General features: G+C 37.6%; 1 protein-coding gene across 3 annotated transcripts in view; it reads left to right on the forward strand.

Moving 5' to 3' along the window:
* clstn2 (calsyntenin 2) overlaps positions 1-19,616 on the forward strand; it is a 416,881-nt gene that overhangs the window by 121,341 nt on the left and 275,924 nt on the right. For 2 of the 3 annotated variants that reach the window (XM_008106290.3, XM_008106291.3), the window contains exon 2: positions 18,900-19,022. In XM_008106290.3, the coding sequence (XP_008104497.1) occupies positions 18,900-19,022 (123 nt within the window). Of the gene's footprint in view, positions 1-16,083; positions 16,675-18,899; positions 19,023-19,616 lie in introns of those variants that run through there. The other variant, XM_062976556.1, reaches the window with a different exon arrangement.

Below are 19,616 nucleotides of genomic sequence, written 5' to 3' on the forward strand. Positions count from 1 at the left end.
GAGACTTTTACTTAGAGGTGCAATTTTTATTCAGCTGAGGACTATTACTCAAGTTTGTTTAGACCAGGGGTCCCCAAACTAAGGCCCGGGGGCCGGATGCGGCCCTCCGAGGTCATTTACCTGGCCCCCGCCCTCAGTTTTATAATATAATATATTGTATATACATATAATATTGATAATAATATTATAATGTAATACAATACAACACTAATAATAATACCATATAATAATCTTAATAATATATTCTACATTACATATAATATTACTAATAATATTACAGTATAGTGGTATAGTTTAATATAGTAATATATAATGCTAATATTGTGCTATGCTAATAATATAATATATTGTATGTACATATAATTTGTAAGCCACTCTGAGTCCCCTTTGGGGTGAGAAGGGTGTGATACAAATGTATTAAATAAATGCAGTAAATAAATAATAAATAAATTTTAGGCTCACCCAAAGTCTGAAATGACTTGAAGGCACACAACAACAACAACAACAACAACAACAACAACCCTAATTAACTTGACTATCTCATTGGCCAGAAGCAGGAGTACACTTCCCATTGAAATCCTGATAAATGTATGTTGGTTAAAATTGTTTTTATTTTTAAATATTGCATTGTTCTTTCGTTGTTGTTGTTGTTGTTGTTGTTGTTGTTGTTTTTGAACTACAAATAAGACATATGCAGTGTGCATCGGAATTTGTTTGTATTTTTTTTCAAATGATAATCCGGCCCCTCAACAGTCTGAAGGATTGTGGATCGGCCCTCGGCTTAAAAAGTTTGAGGACCCCTGGTTTAGACTAATGTTTTTCATGTAGTTTAGGGCTACATAGCAGTGAGCCATAGCAGTTAAAGTGGTGTCAAACTGCATTAATTCTACAGTGTGGATGTACCTGAGTAGTAATTCCAGATTAGAGCTCTACAAATGTTTGCCTCCCAAAATGATTTTTCAGTCTCTGCAGTCACTACACCCAGGCCGGAATGCTCGTCATTCTACGAAGTCTAATACATAAAAGATGTTACTTCGTAAATTTGACATAAACTGTTTTAACAATTTGTTTAAAGAAATAATTTTCAATTTAGTTTTAAAATATGCTTTCCTTCCCTTTTTTTCTTTCATGCATAAAGTTCTGCTATCATAGATGTTTCTGAAGAAATGGTCACTTTTAAGTAAAAAGAAAATGTTCTTTAATTTAATGGCTTGCTTGTCCCATGATTTTTTTTTTAAAAAAAACCCATTTGAAATATTTAGACATTGTAATGTAATTGGGCAGTGGGTATTAGGACCTTCTGTAATTTATTTTTAACAATAAACTTTCTCTAGTGATAAGAAAGAAAATAATTTACCTCTTCTGCATTTTAAATTACTTGTAAGAATGAACAAAGCTATATTGTGGAGAAAAGAAATTGTAGTGAAAGAAACATGAATGACATGGCTTTTGCAGAATAAATGAAGGCTAGCTGCCCAATTTATGTCTATGTTATACACAGCATTCATTTTCTAAATTATTCTGAATTCATATCTCCTGCACTTCTTTTCTTAAATGGATTTTTTATTGAAAAGTAAATTAGTAGTGAGGGGACATATAAATCCAGGACAATTATTGAGAAAGTGTTGCTAGAGTCTTAAGGACTTGGATTGCTGATTGAACAAATATTTTATTGAAAACATTTTTTTTCTGAGTTTTGCCTTTGGGAACAAAAAGATGTGGCCTGCTCAAGGTGAGCAGGAATTTGAACCCTGGTCTCCAGAGTCTTAATCCAACATTCAAACCACAACACCAAACTGCATCAGCAAATATTCCCCTGAACAAGTGTTGTCAAGAAAACCACATGACAGGTTTACCTTTTGGTTGCCCAAGGTCAGATATAAGAGGGCTAAGAGATATAATGGGCTCTTATACCACCTTCTGTTTCTAAGCTTTAAGAAGAATGGAAGACGTAGTTTTTAAACAAACTATTTCTGTGTTTTAACAAGGAAAGCCTGTTTGGTTGCATGCTGTAAGTTGCTTCTGGTTGTGGGAGAATCATCAGTCTACAAAGACGTTGCCCAGGGGACACCCGGGAGGCTTCTCTCATGTCACTCCAAGTGGCCAGCTCCTGGCCAAAGGACATTTAGTATAATGCCAAGTTTTTAACTTTGTGTTTTTAAATACATTACAACTGTACCCTCAGTTCACTTATGACGTGATAAACAAACAAACAAACAAACAAACAAACAAGTAAATCTAAATGCAGGGGATACTTAACCTATAAAACCATATGGATATTTCTCACATATCCTTGAATAGTTTTGAATACTTTTAAGAATGTTAAAACATTTCTAATTTTTAAACTATGTACATACTGTGGTTACTAGAGTCAATAAGCCAAAGTAGACTACTAATGATAACATGGGCCTCTGAAGAAGATATCAGGTTACTGGTAGTTGTTCTTTCTCTCATTTTCATATATTGCCCTATTCTGTCCACAAAATTAAAAGTAACTCATGACATGTAATACATTATTATCTGATATAAATGTATGTGTACTTTATATATAAAGATATGACATCATTTGAGATAAATGATATGTAATTATACAAAGTTATGGAATGTTCTATAGCATGCTATGAAATATAGATATGTTTTTTCAAATACTCACAGCTCGTTTTATCCTCATTTGCACACTCTGACTGAACAAACAGTCAAACATTGTAAGATATGTGTGAAGGAGAGCAAACCACAGGCCACTTACAATGCAGTTTGCACTTTATTTTAGCAGTTACAATATACAGTACACCGGCAGAGAAGAAGAATGAAAGCTAAATAATCCTTCGACAACACACTAAATAACCCTTTTTTATTTCCAACCCTTCCCTATCCCTTCCCTCCTCTCCCTTTATTTCTCCCTTTCCCCCTTCCAAAACCCTTTGCAGACCACAAGGAGAAAACATTGCATTAACAAAATAAATCCATAGGAGGGAAAAAAGTTGATCACATTATTGGCCAATCTGACTAATTTTAGAGGTGGGATGCTGCCAGCAATTAAATACAATAATATGCATCTAGGGCAATGGAACTTCTTAGAGTTAATCCTAAAAAAGTACATTTTGTAATAATGTCAGATCTTGAATTAAATGCAAATGGTACGATTGTGTAATCTTTCTATGCTTTATTCTTGGAGGAACAGCAGTTGCTAAAATCCAGATCCCCCGCCCCAATCAAATGACTTTGTAGCTTCCATTTTGGAGGTTCATTGGATTTCATTATGCTATTTATGAGCCACCAGCAATCATTCCTATTGTTGTAATGAATCCTTATTTTAACCTTGCTTGGTTCAAGAACTATTATTCATTTTATCTTGTATTAATGTTTGAAGCATTCCAAGTTGGTGGTTTCACTCCAGTGCACTTTATAAATGTCCATACTGATTAGAACTTTTATTTTTCATAATGATCCAGTAATGTAATGATAATGCAAGTAATAGCCCACACCTAATGATTTCTTGTCCAAGGACTAAAAGAATTAATGTAATATATTTAGTGCCAAGCTCTGAGAGAATTGTCAAGTTAGAGCATTTTACTTGTGCATTTTATTACCCATGGGGTAATAAAAGTGAACAGTTTTTATCCAGCTGTCAGAGAAAAGGCTTGTAAAACACATGCAAGATTCCTGGTTTTAACTCATTCATTTGATAATAATATACTATGCCAAAGCAAACCAAAATCTGAATAAATATGTTCATTAGAGCAGAATAAACAGAGAAATAATTGAATGCATATAAAACAAGCACTAAGACTTACATATGTTGTTCAAAAGACAATTAAATGGATCCTAAAATAAATAAGGCACGAACTCTTCTCAGAGGCCAAGGTGACTAAACTGAGACTGTTATACTAAGTATGGATCTATCCATGAGAAGACATGAATCATTAGAAAAGGCAACAGTGCTTAAGTAGAAGGCAGTAGGAAAAGAAGACCACATTACAGGTAGATAATCTGGAACTGAGTTTTAAAGACCTGAGTAGAACTATTGATAACAAAATGAATTGGGACCTGGCATCATAATGAGAAGACAGGAAAGCTTAGAGAAGAGAATGGTGCTGGGGAAAATAGAAGGAAAAAGGAAGAGGCGTCGACCAAGGGCAAGATGGATGGATGGTATCCTTGAAGTGACTGGCTTGACCCTGAAGGAGCTGGGAATGGCGACGGCCGAAAGGGAACTCTGGCATTGGCTGGTCCGTGAGGTCACGAAAAGTCGGATGCAATTGAACGAATAAACAACAACAACTAGATAAGCATTTGAACTGTGGCAGCAGTGAAAGTAAAATCCAGAAAGTCTAGCAGGGCCAAACCTGGTTTGACCCAACTGCACAGTCACCCTACATTTTAAACTCATCTGATGTACAGGAATGACTTCTGGCATGTTTCAGGATTGTCACGACCCAGGCTACAGAGCACCAATAACCATACGCAGAGGCCAGATTCTATCTAATATCTTTATTAAGGGAATATATAAAGTTAGTAAAAGCAAATGTAAAAGTTAGTCCAGAAGCAGACCTTTCAGGAAAGGTCAAAATTAGTCCAAAGAAACAATGTCCAATATGAAATATTAAGGTCCAAAGTTGTAATCCAATAACCGAAACACTCACTTTGCCAGGCAAAGTGAGGGGAGATGACAAGGTCCTTTAGTCCATGAACTTGAGCAAGGCTAGGAAATAACTTGATACTTGAAACAAGGCTTGAAACGTGGAACAAGGTAACGAGGAACAAGAACAAGGTCCGTGGAATAACTTGGTAAAATCCGTGAAACAAGGCAAGGGTTAATCCTGGGAAACAAGGCAAGATCCGTAGGTAAACAAAGGCTGGGAAACAGGAGCGGAGGCTGGAAACAAGGCAAGGCTTGAGCAGGAACGAGGCTTGAATCGGAGCGCGCTGTCCAGACACAACTCGCTCCGGAGGCTGACGAATTGACTCCGCGAAGTTACTACGCGGGTAAAACACCTATATAGAGTCTAACTTTCCCGCCGAAGCAGTTCTCTGGGAACCAGAAACGAAAGCTAAACTCTGAGACCAGATGTCTGACTCCTTAAAGATTCTCACGAAAAGCAGACTTAATTGGGTACATTCTTAGCTGCTATCCTCGCACTCCTGCGCGAAGCTGCTTCCAAACCCCTCTGTTGTTTACAAAACTCATGGCGAGAGAATACGGGAGATGTAGGCTCAGGGTTTGTTTGACATACTTCTGGGACACAACTTTCTTGCAGGTGCAAGGTTCCCAGATCTGCCTGGGAAAGATCTGGCTGAGAAGATTCCAGTTCTGACTGGGAAGGTAAAAAACCCAAGTTTTCTTCTTCATCAGGCATTGCAATGTCATGAGCAGGACTACAAGGCCCATGGGTCATCACAAGGATGTAGCTAGGCCCTGGGAAGTGTCTCAATCATGGAGTCCCTATAGGTCAAGGTCAGCTTGACAGCAGTTAACAGCAATGTCTATCCTCTTAATATCTATCCCCTTTTTCCTCAGCTTTAATTACTGCACATGAAGTTCAGATTTCAAAAGTAGTTTGCACCCAAATTAACTTAGTGGTGAGGTGGGTGTTAAAAGGAAAAGATGAAGTCTTCCCTGTATAAAATCAAACTCCTACAGCCTCTCACAGCTTGTATGTCTGACCTTATTAGTAACTTTTACCATCTTAACCACTCTGATGTTCCTTGGCTACATTTCCCCAATTTTCCATCTGTAGGAAGTTGAAGGCTATGTTTGAATAGCTTTTGGAGCAGCATGGTGAAAACTTTATACTAAAATTGACAAATGTTCACATTCACATATTCAATGTTCACATTCACACATTGAATTCTTCCCTATCTAATGCTTTCTGCACCAAGGATTTTTAAAGCCAACATTCTCATGACAGAAAAATGGCAACAAAGCAGCTTCAGAAGTAATAGGTACAGAAGGCAAATACCAGGATGCATTCAGCATACATAAACACGTGTAATAGAAACAGGGCACATGCAGCAACTATCCCTGGGACTGATACGATGATCAGCAGCAAAGGATGATCAGCAACAAAGAAAGATGCACTCTTACTGGCCAAACAGTAAAGTAGTCTTGGCAGGTGCAAGCTTTTCTCAGTCACCTGCCTACTACAATTCTATTCTCTGTCCACTGATGGTAAAGTACACTTTCCTTTTTAATTGCTTGCTAAACCACCACTTCGTAGGTGAAGAAAAAATCCAATTCTACTCTATATCAGTGGTGGCTGTTGTCTTCCATGTCATTGGGGTGATTTATCTGGTCTTGGGTTTTAATATTTTCTTTAACATAGATCCCGAGTTGTAGAACCCTTTCTAAGGAATCTTCTCTGTGTTCTTGATTGTCTGGGTATGGTAAGAAATATCAAAGAAAGCTAAATAACCCTTAAATATATAAATTTTACAGCAAACATCAACAAAGTAGTAGCATGGTCTTCCAGTGTACCAAAAATGAATTATGTCTCGGTTGTGACAAAAGTGCACAGCAATCCCAAAGTCAGAAATACTGTGAAAAATTGGAGTCAAAGTTTATTTCTGTAAAAATACATTGAAGTGCTTTTAACCTCTCCTGGCTTTTGTAGGTGTGATTTATATAGTTTATCTCTTTTTATGACTGCATTTCTGAACCCAGTTGCAAGAAAGATGTGAAATGTGATTTTTGCCAATTATTTTTTTTTGACAGCAGCTACTAAAGTTAATATAACAAGGTAAGCTGACATTTCCCCCCATTTTTTACTGGTCTCTCTTTTTAAACTGAAAGCGAGTTGAATTCTTCCTTTAGAATTCTGCTACTCACTTCAAAAGTAAAACATTGAATAAATGCAGATAAAACCATACATAAGTAGAAAGGAAAAGCTAGCAGACTGTGTTTGGACTAGAATAATGAAAACTAAATGATAAGTTTGCAGCGAGCCAACAGTAAAATATGTAATTATCTTTTGTTCTCAGTCATTTTTAGAATGACTCATGGACTAAAATTTGTTATATGCTGTATCCTGCCTAATATACTAGCACACAAGGTAAAATGCTATGTGTTGCATGTAACTTGGAATATGCTAACTTCACATGCAATATTATGCTATTAACAGTGCAATTCTGTGTAAGTTTATGTAGAATTAACTCCCACTATGTCCAGTGAACATACTGCCTAACTCCTGTGTTTAAGATTGTAGTTTATGAACAATAGCTGAACAAGTGGATTGGGGTCAAAAACATTTTTTGATGTAGAATTATGGCACATGGAAAAAAGAAGATAAAGAAGAGACTTTGTGTTCCTGTAACTACCGGGCCACGTAAACAGCCACAAATCAAATTTAATGGTAGTAGGAAGTCCGCTTTTGGTTTTGGAAAAAAAAGTTGTTAAACTGCAGATAGCTATTTACAAGATGAAATGCTGCTCCTGAGGTTTCCTAAGAAAGATAATTAAAGGTTCATTAATCAGATAAAGGAGGAGTCTGGAGAAGGTGATGACCTCAAAAGCAGTCTTAGAAGACACACATACTCCCATAGTACTTGCTGAAATTATTGTCAGTAGTGAGTAGAGTGGAATCAGAAAAAAAGTGATGGACAGAGTTGATCTCATGTCAGGATAGAATAGCTGTTTCCTTCTCCTGCCCCATTCCTTTTCTACATCTTTTTCTTTAACATACACAAAAAAGCCCCGGTGGCGAAGTGCGTTAAAGCACTGAGCTGGAGACCGAAAGGTCCCAGGTTCAAACCAGGAGTGGCATGAGTGGCCGCTGTTAGCTCCAGCTCCTGCCAACTTTGCAGTTCGAAAACATGCCAATGTGAGTAGATCAATAGGTACCGTTCCAGTGGGAAGGTAACGGCACTCCATGCAGTCATGCCAGCCACATGACCTTGGAGGTGTCTACGGACAACGCCGGCTCTACGGCTTAGAAATGGAGATGAGCACCAACCCCCCAGAGTCAGCATGGTGATCAGATCATGATATGAATAAACATAACAGTTTAAATAATAAATGTAAGCCTTCTCGCGGACCACCCTGAGAATTTGGGGGGGAGGCTCCCCCCCCCCCCGGCTACATGCCTGACTGTATGGAATTTGGTCAATACTACATGTATTGTTTGGATCACATCCAAGTTGTAGGTAGGTACAAATCAAGGTAATGTCCCCAGGCTCAACTCTAGGCATAGTAAGATTGTGAGGGAAATATAGGGCAGAGCTTCTGTATCTTTAAAAGTTGCAAAGAAGAAGGAATTTCACAGGTGTTGTTTGCTTGTTTGTATCTCACTCAGCCACCCTTGTTTTTGTAGTACTGTTATAGTAACCTAACATGAGGCTTTCTTGGTAAGATTTCTTTGGGGGGGGGGGGGTTGCTGTCACCTTGCTCTGAGGCTAAAATAGTGTGATTTGCCCAAGGCCACCCAGCAGATTTCCATGGCTGAGCAGGGATACAAACCCTGATCTCTGGGGTCCCAGTCTAATGCCAAAACTGCTACACTACATTGGTCCCCTAAGCTTATTTAAAAGTTGTTTGGCAAGTCTGTATTAAGTGTCTTTGTGTATAAGCTTGCATGGTAGAATGCAACACAAGTGTACATAGTTTAATTAAACCTGTCAAAATGTAATTTACTGTGTCACATATCTGAACATAATGTCCTGTATGTCATCCAGAAGTGATACGTTTTTTATGTTTTATAATTTTTGTAAATGGAAAGTTAATTCCTGGAGTTCTGGGAGAAAAGCTGATAAAAATAGTTCAATCGAAATGAAGTCAACCAAAAATTGTTTCAATAACAGAACTGCATGGAAATTAGTTATGAATTTATACAGCTTGTGCAGAGTACTGATATCAGTTAGCATTCATCATATTCCTATAAAATAATTGTATTATTCATAGGAAAAATATTGCTTTTCATTATTGGATGAAACCTTCTGAATAATAGATACATTTCCTCTATATTCATCACTTCCTAAAGTATTAGAGAATCTATATACAGTACATTGCCCAGTTGGGTCTTTTAACTAAAGCCTTTATGATTTTTGCAAAGCTACTTCTTATGGATTTTTTTTTGTTCTTCAGAACTGGGAAATTACCATGTTAGGTCAGAAGACTCACTTACTCACGAGTTATTCCAATGTCATGAATTGGGTGAATGAACCTTTGGCATTAATAGTTTCCCTTGCCTCTTTTTGAAAAATAATAAGGGAACCATATTTCAGCCACATATATTTATCTGAATCTGAAGGATATTGGATGATTTTAGAAACACTTCAATGCTATGTAAAGCAAAGCCCCCCACCCAAGAAAACAAATTCTTTAAAGATAGAATTTCAAGACAATTTCAAAATACTCTTTCATCTTAAAGATAACGTCTGTCCAAATATGCTGAGCCACTGCCATTCAAATTAGTTTCTACAAATAAGGGATTTCACAAGCTTTACCAAAAATGAAGTAAATATTTACTAAGAAATGCTTATATTAATATTTTAAGGTGTCTTTACTTTTAGTGATCCTGCAACATGACAGTGAGGTATTTTTGTAACATGATTAAACCATAAGACACATGTCATGAACTAGTAGCTACACATTTGATTTTGAATGTGTTTATCTGATGTAGAGGAAAAATATGATTAGAGTATTAGCCTGGGATTGGAATCCAGGCTCAGCTGTGAAACCTTTTGGAAGACTTTGGGCTGCTCACTATCTTTCAGTTTGATCTATACCTCAAGATTCTTGAGAAACTTAAGTAGGGAGATAGCCATGCATACCACTCTAACCTCATCTGAGTAAAAGCTGGGCATACATGTAAATAACAAACAACTAAATAAATGTGTGTTTTCTTTCTGCAGAGAAGGTGTTTTCTTTCTTCCCATAAAGCAGTGGTTCTCAACCTGTGGGTCCCAGGTGTTTTGGCACACAACTTCCAAAAATCCCAGTCAGTTTACAAGTTGTTAGGATTTCTGGGATTTTTGAAGGGCAAGACATCTGGGGACCCACAGGTTGTGAACCACTGCCATAAAGCATGAGGAAGACTTCAGTGCAATAATATTTGCTAATATAGACCACAGCATCAACTGGAAATTTAAAAAGTATATCCAGTAGGCATGTCCGATCGATGGAAAAAATGTTTCAATTCTCGTTTCTAAAGTAGGGGGTGCCGGCTCTTCTATGTAGAAATTATTTCTAAATGTTTCACCCAAAATTTTCGGATATTTCCGAAAATTCGTAATGTTTCTAAAATGTTTCTAAAATGGCGGACGCGCATGCGCAATCGCCAAAAAACAGGAAACTGGGGGGGGGACTTTTCTGGGGGTCTCCCGCCCTCATTTCTTGAGCTATTCTCATCAAATTTGGTACAGTGGGAGAACACATTCCACACTCATTGCTCAACAAATTGCAGAATGTTTCCTTCTCCTATGATTTTTGGCAAATTTTCATAACTTTTTATAATACACTATTTTTCAAAATTTGAAGAAACCTGTTCCTGGTTTGAAAGTCTTATTTCCTGTTCAATTGGGTTCTTATCACTGTAAAAGTCCCTCTTCTACTTGTGTAGACTTTGGATTAGAAATGCAGCACACGCCAAGCAATGCCTTGACAGGATTGGCAACGTCCTTTGGAAACTATAAATTGCTGTGGACCCTCTATTGAATCAAATCAATGTCTGACTTTGTGATTGCAGAAATAAAACTCAGCCCAAGGCTTGGGAATAGAAATGGAGCGTGAGGGAAGCAATGCCTTGGCGGGTGCCACACGTCCTTTGGAAACTATTACTTCCAATGTACCCTTTTAAGTTTGAAAGCTATGTGTGTCTTTGTAATTGATGCAATAACATTCAGCCCGGGGGCTTGAGATTATAAACGAAGCTTGAGGGAAGCTCAGTGCTTACAGGGATGCAGACGTGCTTAGAAAACTATAATTTTCAAGCTCCCTCCTTTTAAGGCTTGGAAAGAAAGGCTTATGGGGTGATTGCTTTATTCAAAAAAAAATTTAAAAAGGAAAGGCTAAAGTTCTCCCTCAGGAGCTCAGCGCTTACAGGGAAGCAGACGTGCTTAGAAAACTATAATTTTCAAGCTCCCTCCTTTTAAGGCTTGGAAAGAAAGGCTTATGGGGTGATTGCTTTATTCAAAAAAAATTTAAAAAGGAAAGGCTAAAGTTCTCCCTCAGGAGCTCAGCGCTTACAGGGAAGCAGACGTGCTTAGAAAACTATAATTTTCAAGCTCCCTCCTTTTAAGGCTTGGAAAGAAAGGCTTATGGGGTGATTGCTTTATTCCAGAAAAAGTAAAAAAGGAAAGGCAAAAGGTTTCCCTCAGGAGTAGGAAAGCAAAAACACCCCAAAGCTCAGCGGTTACAGGGAAGCAAGCTCCCTCCTTTTAAGGCTTGGAAAGAAAGGCTTATGGGGTGATTGCTTTATTCCAAAAAAGGAAAAATAGAAAGGCAAAAGGTCTACCTCAGGAGAAGGAACCAACCCAAAGCTCAGCACTAGCAGGGAGGGACGCAGACTCCTTTGGAAAAAAAATTCCCAACATCCACAGCAAGGACTCTGCCCCAAGCCCCAAGCCAATTTCCCCCCAACACAATATCTAAGCAGCAACAACCCTCTACCCCCAGTCACTTTGCCCTCTCAGCTTCACGGCGCGCACGAACCACCCTCTCTCCTCAGTATCCCAACCCAGAATGGCTTGGCTCCGTGTGGAGGCGATTTTTATAGCAATTCTCCACGTGGACGCGGAGGACGCTAGCCCCCACCTTTTTTAGCCATCGTGGAAGACTCTGATTGGCAGGGAGCGGGAGCCATGTTAGGCTGCGCTAGGCTCCCGTTCATGTTAGGTTGCAGAAACAAAAAATAATAATAATAATATTTAAAAAATATTAAAAAAAAAATTTTTGGAGGAAAAAAAATAATGAAAATTTTAAGACACAATTACAGAATGGGCCAACGATGGATCGTATTACATTGCCAGTTGCGCCCAGGGAAAATGTTTCAATACTCGTTTCAAAAAACGGGAACAATATGAAATAATTACTGTAGGAGAATTTTTACGAACATATGGACAACCCTAATATCCAGTAAAGAAACTATAAACGCATGCCTATTAATTTCACCATCTAGTATTTTAAATCACCCAAATGGCTTTTGGATATTTTTGTTTATATTTACAGTATTATCATTTAGTTAATTCCAAGGTTAAAAGATTTGTCACCAATAAATAGTACGAAGAGTTTGGAAGTGGGTGCTACTCTCTTTATCTGGATGGTTTTCTTGTGTTGCACATCAAACATAACATTAAAGGTTCTTATCTATCCCATAAAATAGAGTCGATTCTCTTAATCTTGAGAATTTTTTCTGGGATTCATGGGAGACTAACTAAACAAAGTGGGTTTGGTTAGATGAAAGACAGGTAAAATTATGCAACATTTTAGATAGATTAACATGTTTTCTTCAGAGCTCAAAAACAGGGATAGAGCTTAAGGAACACTAAAAGGTTAGTCATTGTAATGGAAAATCAAAATTAAACTAATTAGTAAAATGTTCCTCTTTACATGTAAATGTAATTTAGCTTGATGTTAGTCTATTACCAATTAACCCATTTCTGCTAACTCTCCCATTTCTGGTTTAGAGACTGACCCCACTCTAGTAATCTGCCTTCTCTGTAATTTCTTAATAGTCCCATCATTTAGTCATGATGCTCGCTATGCATTTTCTGAACGTTATTTTACTGTTATTGTTTTATTATATATGCTGTCATCATATTGTTTTATCTGTTGATCGGACTTAGTCCCCATGTGAACTGCTCTGAGTCTCTTCGGGGAGATAGAAGCTGGTTATAAATGAAGTTTTATTATTATTTTATTATAGTGAAGCAGTTGCCTGTGGATCTTGGTTTTTCTTTGACCCCCCCCCCCCCACCCAATCTTATAATCTTACCTTATCTTAAAACAAATCCTTTCCTTATTGGATATTTTAAAACATACATTGGATAATCATACCTCAGTTCAAATTCTACAATTCCGTGATTTTATGATTCTATATTTATATCATCCATTGTTACAGTGAGAATATACTGTAAATTCCTTTCTGATTTGGAATATCCATCAGCTTGAGATGCAGTACCCAGAAGTGTCTTAAAAGTCTGTATTTATATGTTGCTTTCCTTTTTCTATTATGTGCTTAAGGTATAATATTACAATTTCCATTGTGCTTGATTTTATCAGAGAATACTAAATGTTAGCACCTGAAACTCTGATCACATGCAGATATCCTTCTACAATTTTGACTCCTGTAGCACTAATAGACTGCTATAATATAAACATTGACAAAAGCAATATATGCAGCAGCCTCATATCTGCCATTAGCATTACTATTATCAATACACTGTGTGAGCTGTCAGCTTATGGGTACAAATAAATGTACAATAAACCAGGACATTGTGGGAGCTTATCTGCCAAGGGTTATTTCTTTACTGTTAGTGTGCAATTGGATTTTCAAACTAATTAAGTGCTCAGGTTTTTTAGTGAAATATAAATGTATCAGAATAATTAGGGATTATTTTAAAGCATTGAACCATATTGTATGTGTTAGAAGAGTATGAGCAATTTCTTTTAATGCTGTTGTTCTCTTTTATATGTTTAATTCCATTGATCAAGTTACTTTATGCATTCAGGATTAGTACTTATTTAGGCATGCATGATTACTGAATGACCATGATGAGATGAAAAGTTAGGTATCAATCCTATAGAAGAGCACAGGCAGGCTCCTACAGGAAAAGGTGGTCCTTCAGGTGTTTTGGGTCATAAATTCAGGCCAGATATACCTAGGCCACCAGGTCAGTAATATGTTTTCTGGCAGCTGTCTCTGGCAACCTCATAACTGGGATTTTCATTGCAGATCATTTTCTAACAAAGTCTCATATAAAACATGTTGCATTAATTTAAAGAAGGGATTATTAAACCATTTATGTCCAGAAATGGTTGGAGCTAGACAAAAGTTTTCTATGCCCAGTGAAGTCACTTGGGCTTGCCATGACAAACCTGAATCTAAGCATTTACTCAGACTAGACTTCATCAGACGGATCTAAGGAAAACGGGGGGAAACAGGGAAAATAATCTTCTTTGCGTAGTGTTTCATGGGGTTCTGTCTTTAAAGAAGATGAAGAATTTGCTCACCCCCATCACACAACATCACTGTGGTTTTCTAAAGTGACATCTCATGGAAATGAACATTAAAAATGTGAGGAGGGAGGTTAAAAACATTATTTGCGTAGTGTTTCATGGGGTTCTGTCTTTAAAGAAGATGAATTTGCTCACCCCCATCACAAAACATCAGCTCCTTTTACTGCAATCATCCACTTAATGCCCATCACACGGATAGGTGATGTCTCCTTCCATTTCAAGAATACCAGTACAAATTTTTAAACAGACATCCTTTTTGGGACACCATTTTCCCTGGGGTTGTTTGCCCTCAAGATTCTACCACTGAAGCAGGGGTAAGGCACTTTTCTTAAGGCAGCGCTTTCTCTAGCATTGTTTGCCATCAGGATCCTTGCACTGAAGCACAGTTAAGGCACCTTTCTTAAGGCATCATTCTTAAGACACCACTTTTCATGGGGTTGTTTGCACCCAAGACCCTTCCACTAAAGGAGAGTTAAGGCACCCTTTTTGAAGACTTCTTTCAGTGGGATCCGCACCATCTGAAGGAGCACTAGCAGACCGCTCGCCCTTTGCTCAATGTCACTGAACCACAATGACCAGAGGAACCTGAAAGATCCCATCCCATGTGTCGTCCCCCCCTCCCAATTTCTCCTGAAAGTCAACAGATTGCAACCAGAAGTAATTTTACATCATGTGAAGGCCTCCATGACACTGTGTCTCTGAAATGTCTTAGAAGTGTGTTGAAATGGGAGAGGACTTGTGTCCTGTGTGCTTCCATGGAGAGTCCAGCTCCATTCAGAAAATCCCAAGTTTTAAAGTGCCCTGTGCACAGAATCTCCAATTTGTTGGGATTAACTCTAGGTTTATTGGCCTCACTCTATCAGTTAGTGCCTCCAGGCATTAAGCCAGCACCTGCATGACTTCCCCTAATATGATGACAAGAACAAGTATATTGTTGACACCTCACACCAGGTCTCAGGGCCTCTTAATACGTATTAATGTAAAAGAACATGAGGAAATAATAGAATCTTGTGGGACACCGTGCCATAAACACCATCACATAGAGATTAGTCTGTAAGTTGGAGTGGGTCACCATAAAACTGATCTGCCAATGTGTCATGGTTGAGAGAACAAAGAAAAGACAGGGTCATTTCCTGTCTCCATGTAGGCAGTATATACATCTTCAGATAGTTCGCTGACCTATTTGCTATCTGATTTTTTCTTTACCTTGGATGTAGTTTAATACATCAGAGCCTGATGACAAATAGTATAAACTGAAGAATTTTATTTTATGAACATAAACCAATTGGTAATACAAAGCTTAATAACTACTGTGTTGTTATGAATTATTGTTACTGTTATCCAATGAATCCCTGTGAAAATCAGGAATTACAAAAAGAAAATTGTTGAGATTAAGAAAACGCAAGACAACACGACACATAAGAGAAAGCACTGACATTTCAAACGACCCTAGCCTTTTACTCTAAAGTCATTAGTTTTCATTAAACATTTTGATATAGCCAATTAGGGAGCACACTTTTCTCTCACTAATAGCAAGAAATCATTTTGTCAATTACAGATGAATGGATGGGGAAAGGTTTGTGCCATTCAGACTTTGTTAACTTTTACTTTCATGATCATTAGAAGTGCTCAGAAATAAACTTTAGATAATACAGTACGGGAAGTGAAAAAACTTTCCCCAGCAACATTTTGCATAACTCAACTGCACAAACCCTAATTTCCATGCAAATAGACTACACTATTGTACGTTATCCAGAAACTGAGAGGGATTGAATTTGATGAAGAAGTACTGGGAGATAAGAAACCATTTTCTGAGTACAGCGCTGGGAAAGAAAGGTCACACAGTTCTGAATAAAAACTAAACCATTTAAGGTGTATGACAGTTTAGTTTTGAAGTTTGCTCATGGATTGTGGGGAAGAAAATAGCTTTTTTTGAAAAATGGAAAGACACATAAAAGAGAAGACTATATTCACCAGTGTATTAAAAAATATGGAATATGTTATCACAGGGTACACATAACTATCATTCTATATCAACATTACAAATATTGTTGTGAGTTTGCTCTATGACTACAATGAATGGACCTGTCACTGTGGTTTTCTAAAGTGACACCTCATGGAAATGAACATTAAAAATGTGAAGAGGGAGGTTAAAAACATTCAGGAAGGAAAGTATTTTTCCAAGGGTAAATTTTCATTTTTTCCAGTGTAAAAATGTGGGGGATACTTCTTATCATGACTTGCTCTACCCCATGGCTGCCTATTTTCCAGAAATGGACAACTGTAGGGACAAAGCTAAATAAGCATATCCTTTATCTGGAGATATTTCAAGGCAACTCTATAGCATTGTACATTCCTGGTTTGAACTATGCCCTTCAGAACTGACAATTTCCAAAATTGCACTTTTATGCAGATGACACACAATTCTATCTCTCCATCTGACTCCAAGGAAGCTATTTCTGTACTTTAACAAATGCCTGCTGTCAGTAATGAGTTGGATGAAGGTGAGCAAATTAAAACTTAATCCATACGAGACAGAAGTGCTACTTCTCATTTAGAAGGCAGATCAATGAATAGGGATTCACCTTGTGCTGGATGGGATTACACTCTTCAGGTTTTCAGCTCGGGTGTGTTCCTGGACTTGGGCCTGGGCCTGAAACTCCAGGTTTCAGTTATCACAGTGAGTGCATTTGCATGATAAAAAGTAGTATTCTGGCTGCATCTGTTTGTTAAGAAGTCAAATACTGCTTTAATGACACATGCTTTCATTGCATCTCATCTGAACTACTGCAAAACCCTCTGCATATGTCTGCCATTGGGAACTGTTGATAAACTTCCAAAATGCTGTGGTCATGTTGTTGAATGGGGGCATGTCTACTCTGACAGCTTAGATTGGTTTTGTACCAGTTTTGGAGAAACTAGTTTTTCTGAGCAGATTATTAGATTGCCATGATAGGAATAGACGCGAGGCCAGGATGGAGATGACATTAGCCACTGAACCTGGCCTCAAACCAGATTTAGAATTCAAGCATATTTTCTATTTCTGAGCAAGATGCACACCAGCACTCCAGAGACAGAGAGAAAAAGGACAGTGATAGTTAGTAGGCTTGAGTGATCCATGAAAAAATTGATTCTAAACTCACTTCAAAAGTAGGGGGCACTAGCATTTCGTTTCTGATGTCACCCTCATCTTTTGTGCTATCTTCTTCAAACTTGGTACAGTGGTAGAAGACATTTAACGTTTCCCTTATTCTCTGATTTTTGGCAAATTTTCATAGCTTTTATAATAAACAATTTTTTAATAATTGCAGAAATCTGTTCCTGGTTTGAAAGTCTTATTTCCTGTTTAATCAGAAACTTTGATTTTGTGGCTGAAATTTTGTTAAATTGGTGGACTCAGGAAACCATAATGTGCTCCATGTCCCTTGCACAAAGACAAAGTTCAGGAAGTGTTATAAATTTTGCCATGTTTCTATGACAGAACCAATTAGGAAATGACATTTATCACCCAGGAACAGAAATCATAGTACACCATCAAATCATTCCTGACAGATGGCCATCAGCCTCTGAATAAGGAAATTAGTTCCTGGTTTGAAAGTGCTATTTCCTGTTTCATTGGCTTTTTCTGAGAGTGTGTGACTTGCCCAAGTGGGTGGCTGAGTGGGGAATCAAGCCGCAATCGGATCCAACACTCAAACCTCTCCCTCCCTCTCTCCCTCCCTCTCTCTCTCTAAACTTCTCATACCTTCCAAGAATTCACATACCGTATGGTCAAGTTTGGTCAAGATGGTCAGAGGAGGGCAACTAAAATGATCTAGGATCTGGAGAACAAGCCCTATGAGGAGCAGCTTAAAGAACTGGGCATGTTTAGCTTGCAGAAGAGAAGGCTGAGAGGAGACATGATGTATAAATATGTGAGGGGGAGTCATAGGGAGGAGGGAGCAAGCTTGTTTTCTGCTGCCCTGCAGACTAGGACACAATGGAACAATGGCTTCAAACTACAGGAAAGGAGATTTCACCTGAACATTAGGAAGAACTTCCTCGCTGTGAGAGCTGTTCAGCTGTGGAACTCTCTGCCCCGGACTGTGGTGGAGGCTCCTTCTTTGGAGGCTTTTAAGCAGAGGCTGGATGGCCATCTGTTGGGGGTGCTTTGAATGCGATTTTCCTGCTTCTTGGCAGAATGGGGTTGGACTGGATGGCCCATGAGGTCTCTTTTGAAACAACGTTTTTCTAAAACGCTAACAACCTCTGAGGATGCCTGCCATAGATGTGGGTGAAACGTCAGGAGAGAATACTTCTAGAACATGGCCATACAGCCCAGAAAACATACAACAACAAAGGATAAGGTTGTTTGAAATGTCAGTGCTTTCTCTTATGTGCTGTACTGTAATGCCTTTCCTTGTGTATATGTCTGGTCAACATTTTATTTTATAATTCCTGTTATTGACAGGAAAATATATGCTGAAATACACAATAAATATTCCAACACTTTGTTTAGACTTTCTAGTCAACTGGAAGATAGGTATAAGAAAATATGCAATTCTGGTGATGGCAGTATTCCAGAATTTAATTCCAGTTCTTTTTACAGCTTACCTTTGGTCAAAGAGAGACAACTACTTCATAATTTTCTATTGAAAATAATTGCATATATATCTCTTCCAATTTTAAAAGAACCATAATGAACAATTTGAAAAAATATACTAATTAAATCTTTTTGAATTTTTTCCAGTGAACAAACACAAGCCATGGATTGAAACGTCTTATCATGGAGTTATTACTGAAAACAACGACACCGTAATTCTGGATCCACCACTGGTTGCTTTGGATAAAGATGCCCCAGTTCCATATGCTGGTAAAAAACCATGTCTTCTAAATTGCTATAGCTATTTCATGACAAATGTATGCAAGAGACGGTACAAAATTTGTATAAATATAATGGTAGTGCATTACGTAAATGCTATGCTTTCATGTAGCATTTACAAAACCATCTAACTTGGAGTCTGACTCCATAGGCTTTGCAGTGAGACATATTTTAGAAAAGTTTTGCATTCAGTATTGAAAATAAATTTGTCTGTAAGCAATGGAGTTCAGGGATTTTATTATTTATTTATTATGAAAATTGTCAATTAGGAATGCCTAGAGTTTTATTTGTTAGTTGGCAAACTACTTATGGAATATTTACAATCTTTTATAACATGTTTTATGGTGGTTCAGATTTATTTTAATTGCATGAATTCTAGGAAGGAAATTTTCATTGATTCACGTTAAGATTGTTTATGATAGATATCTGTCAATAGAAGATTACCATTTCAGTCAATATTATAATACAGTCTGCCACATTATAAACAGCTTTATCAGAAAATAACTGGTTCCTGATTTCGATTACCTTTTTTAACTTGCTTGTTATATTAAAGAAGAGAACAAAAACATTTAAAGAAATATTACA

The sequence above is a fragment of the Anolis carolinensis genome, chromosome 3 (genome assembly GCF_035594765.1).
Source record: "Anolis carolinensis isolate JA03-04 chromosome 3, rAnoCar3.1.pri, whole genome shotgun sequence".
NCBI lineage: Eukaryota > Metazoa > Chordata > Lepidosauria > Squamata > Dactyloidae > Anolis > Anolis carolinensis.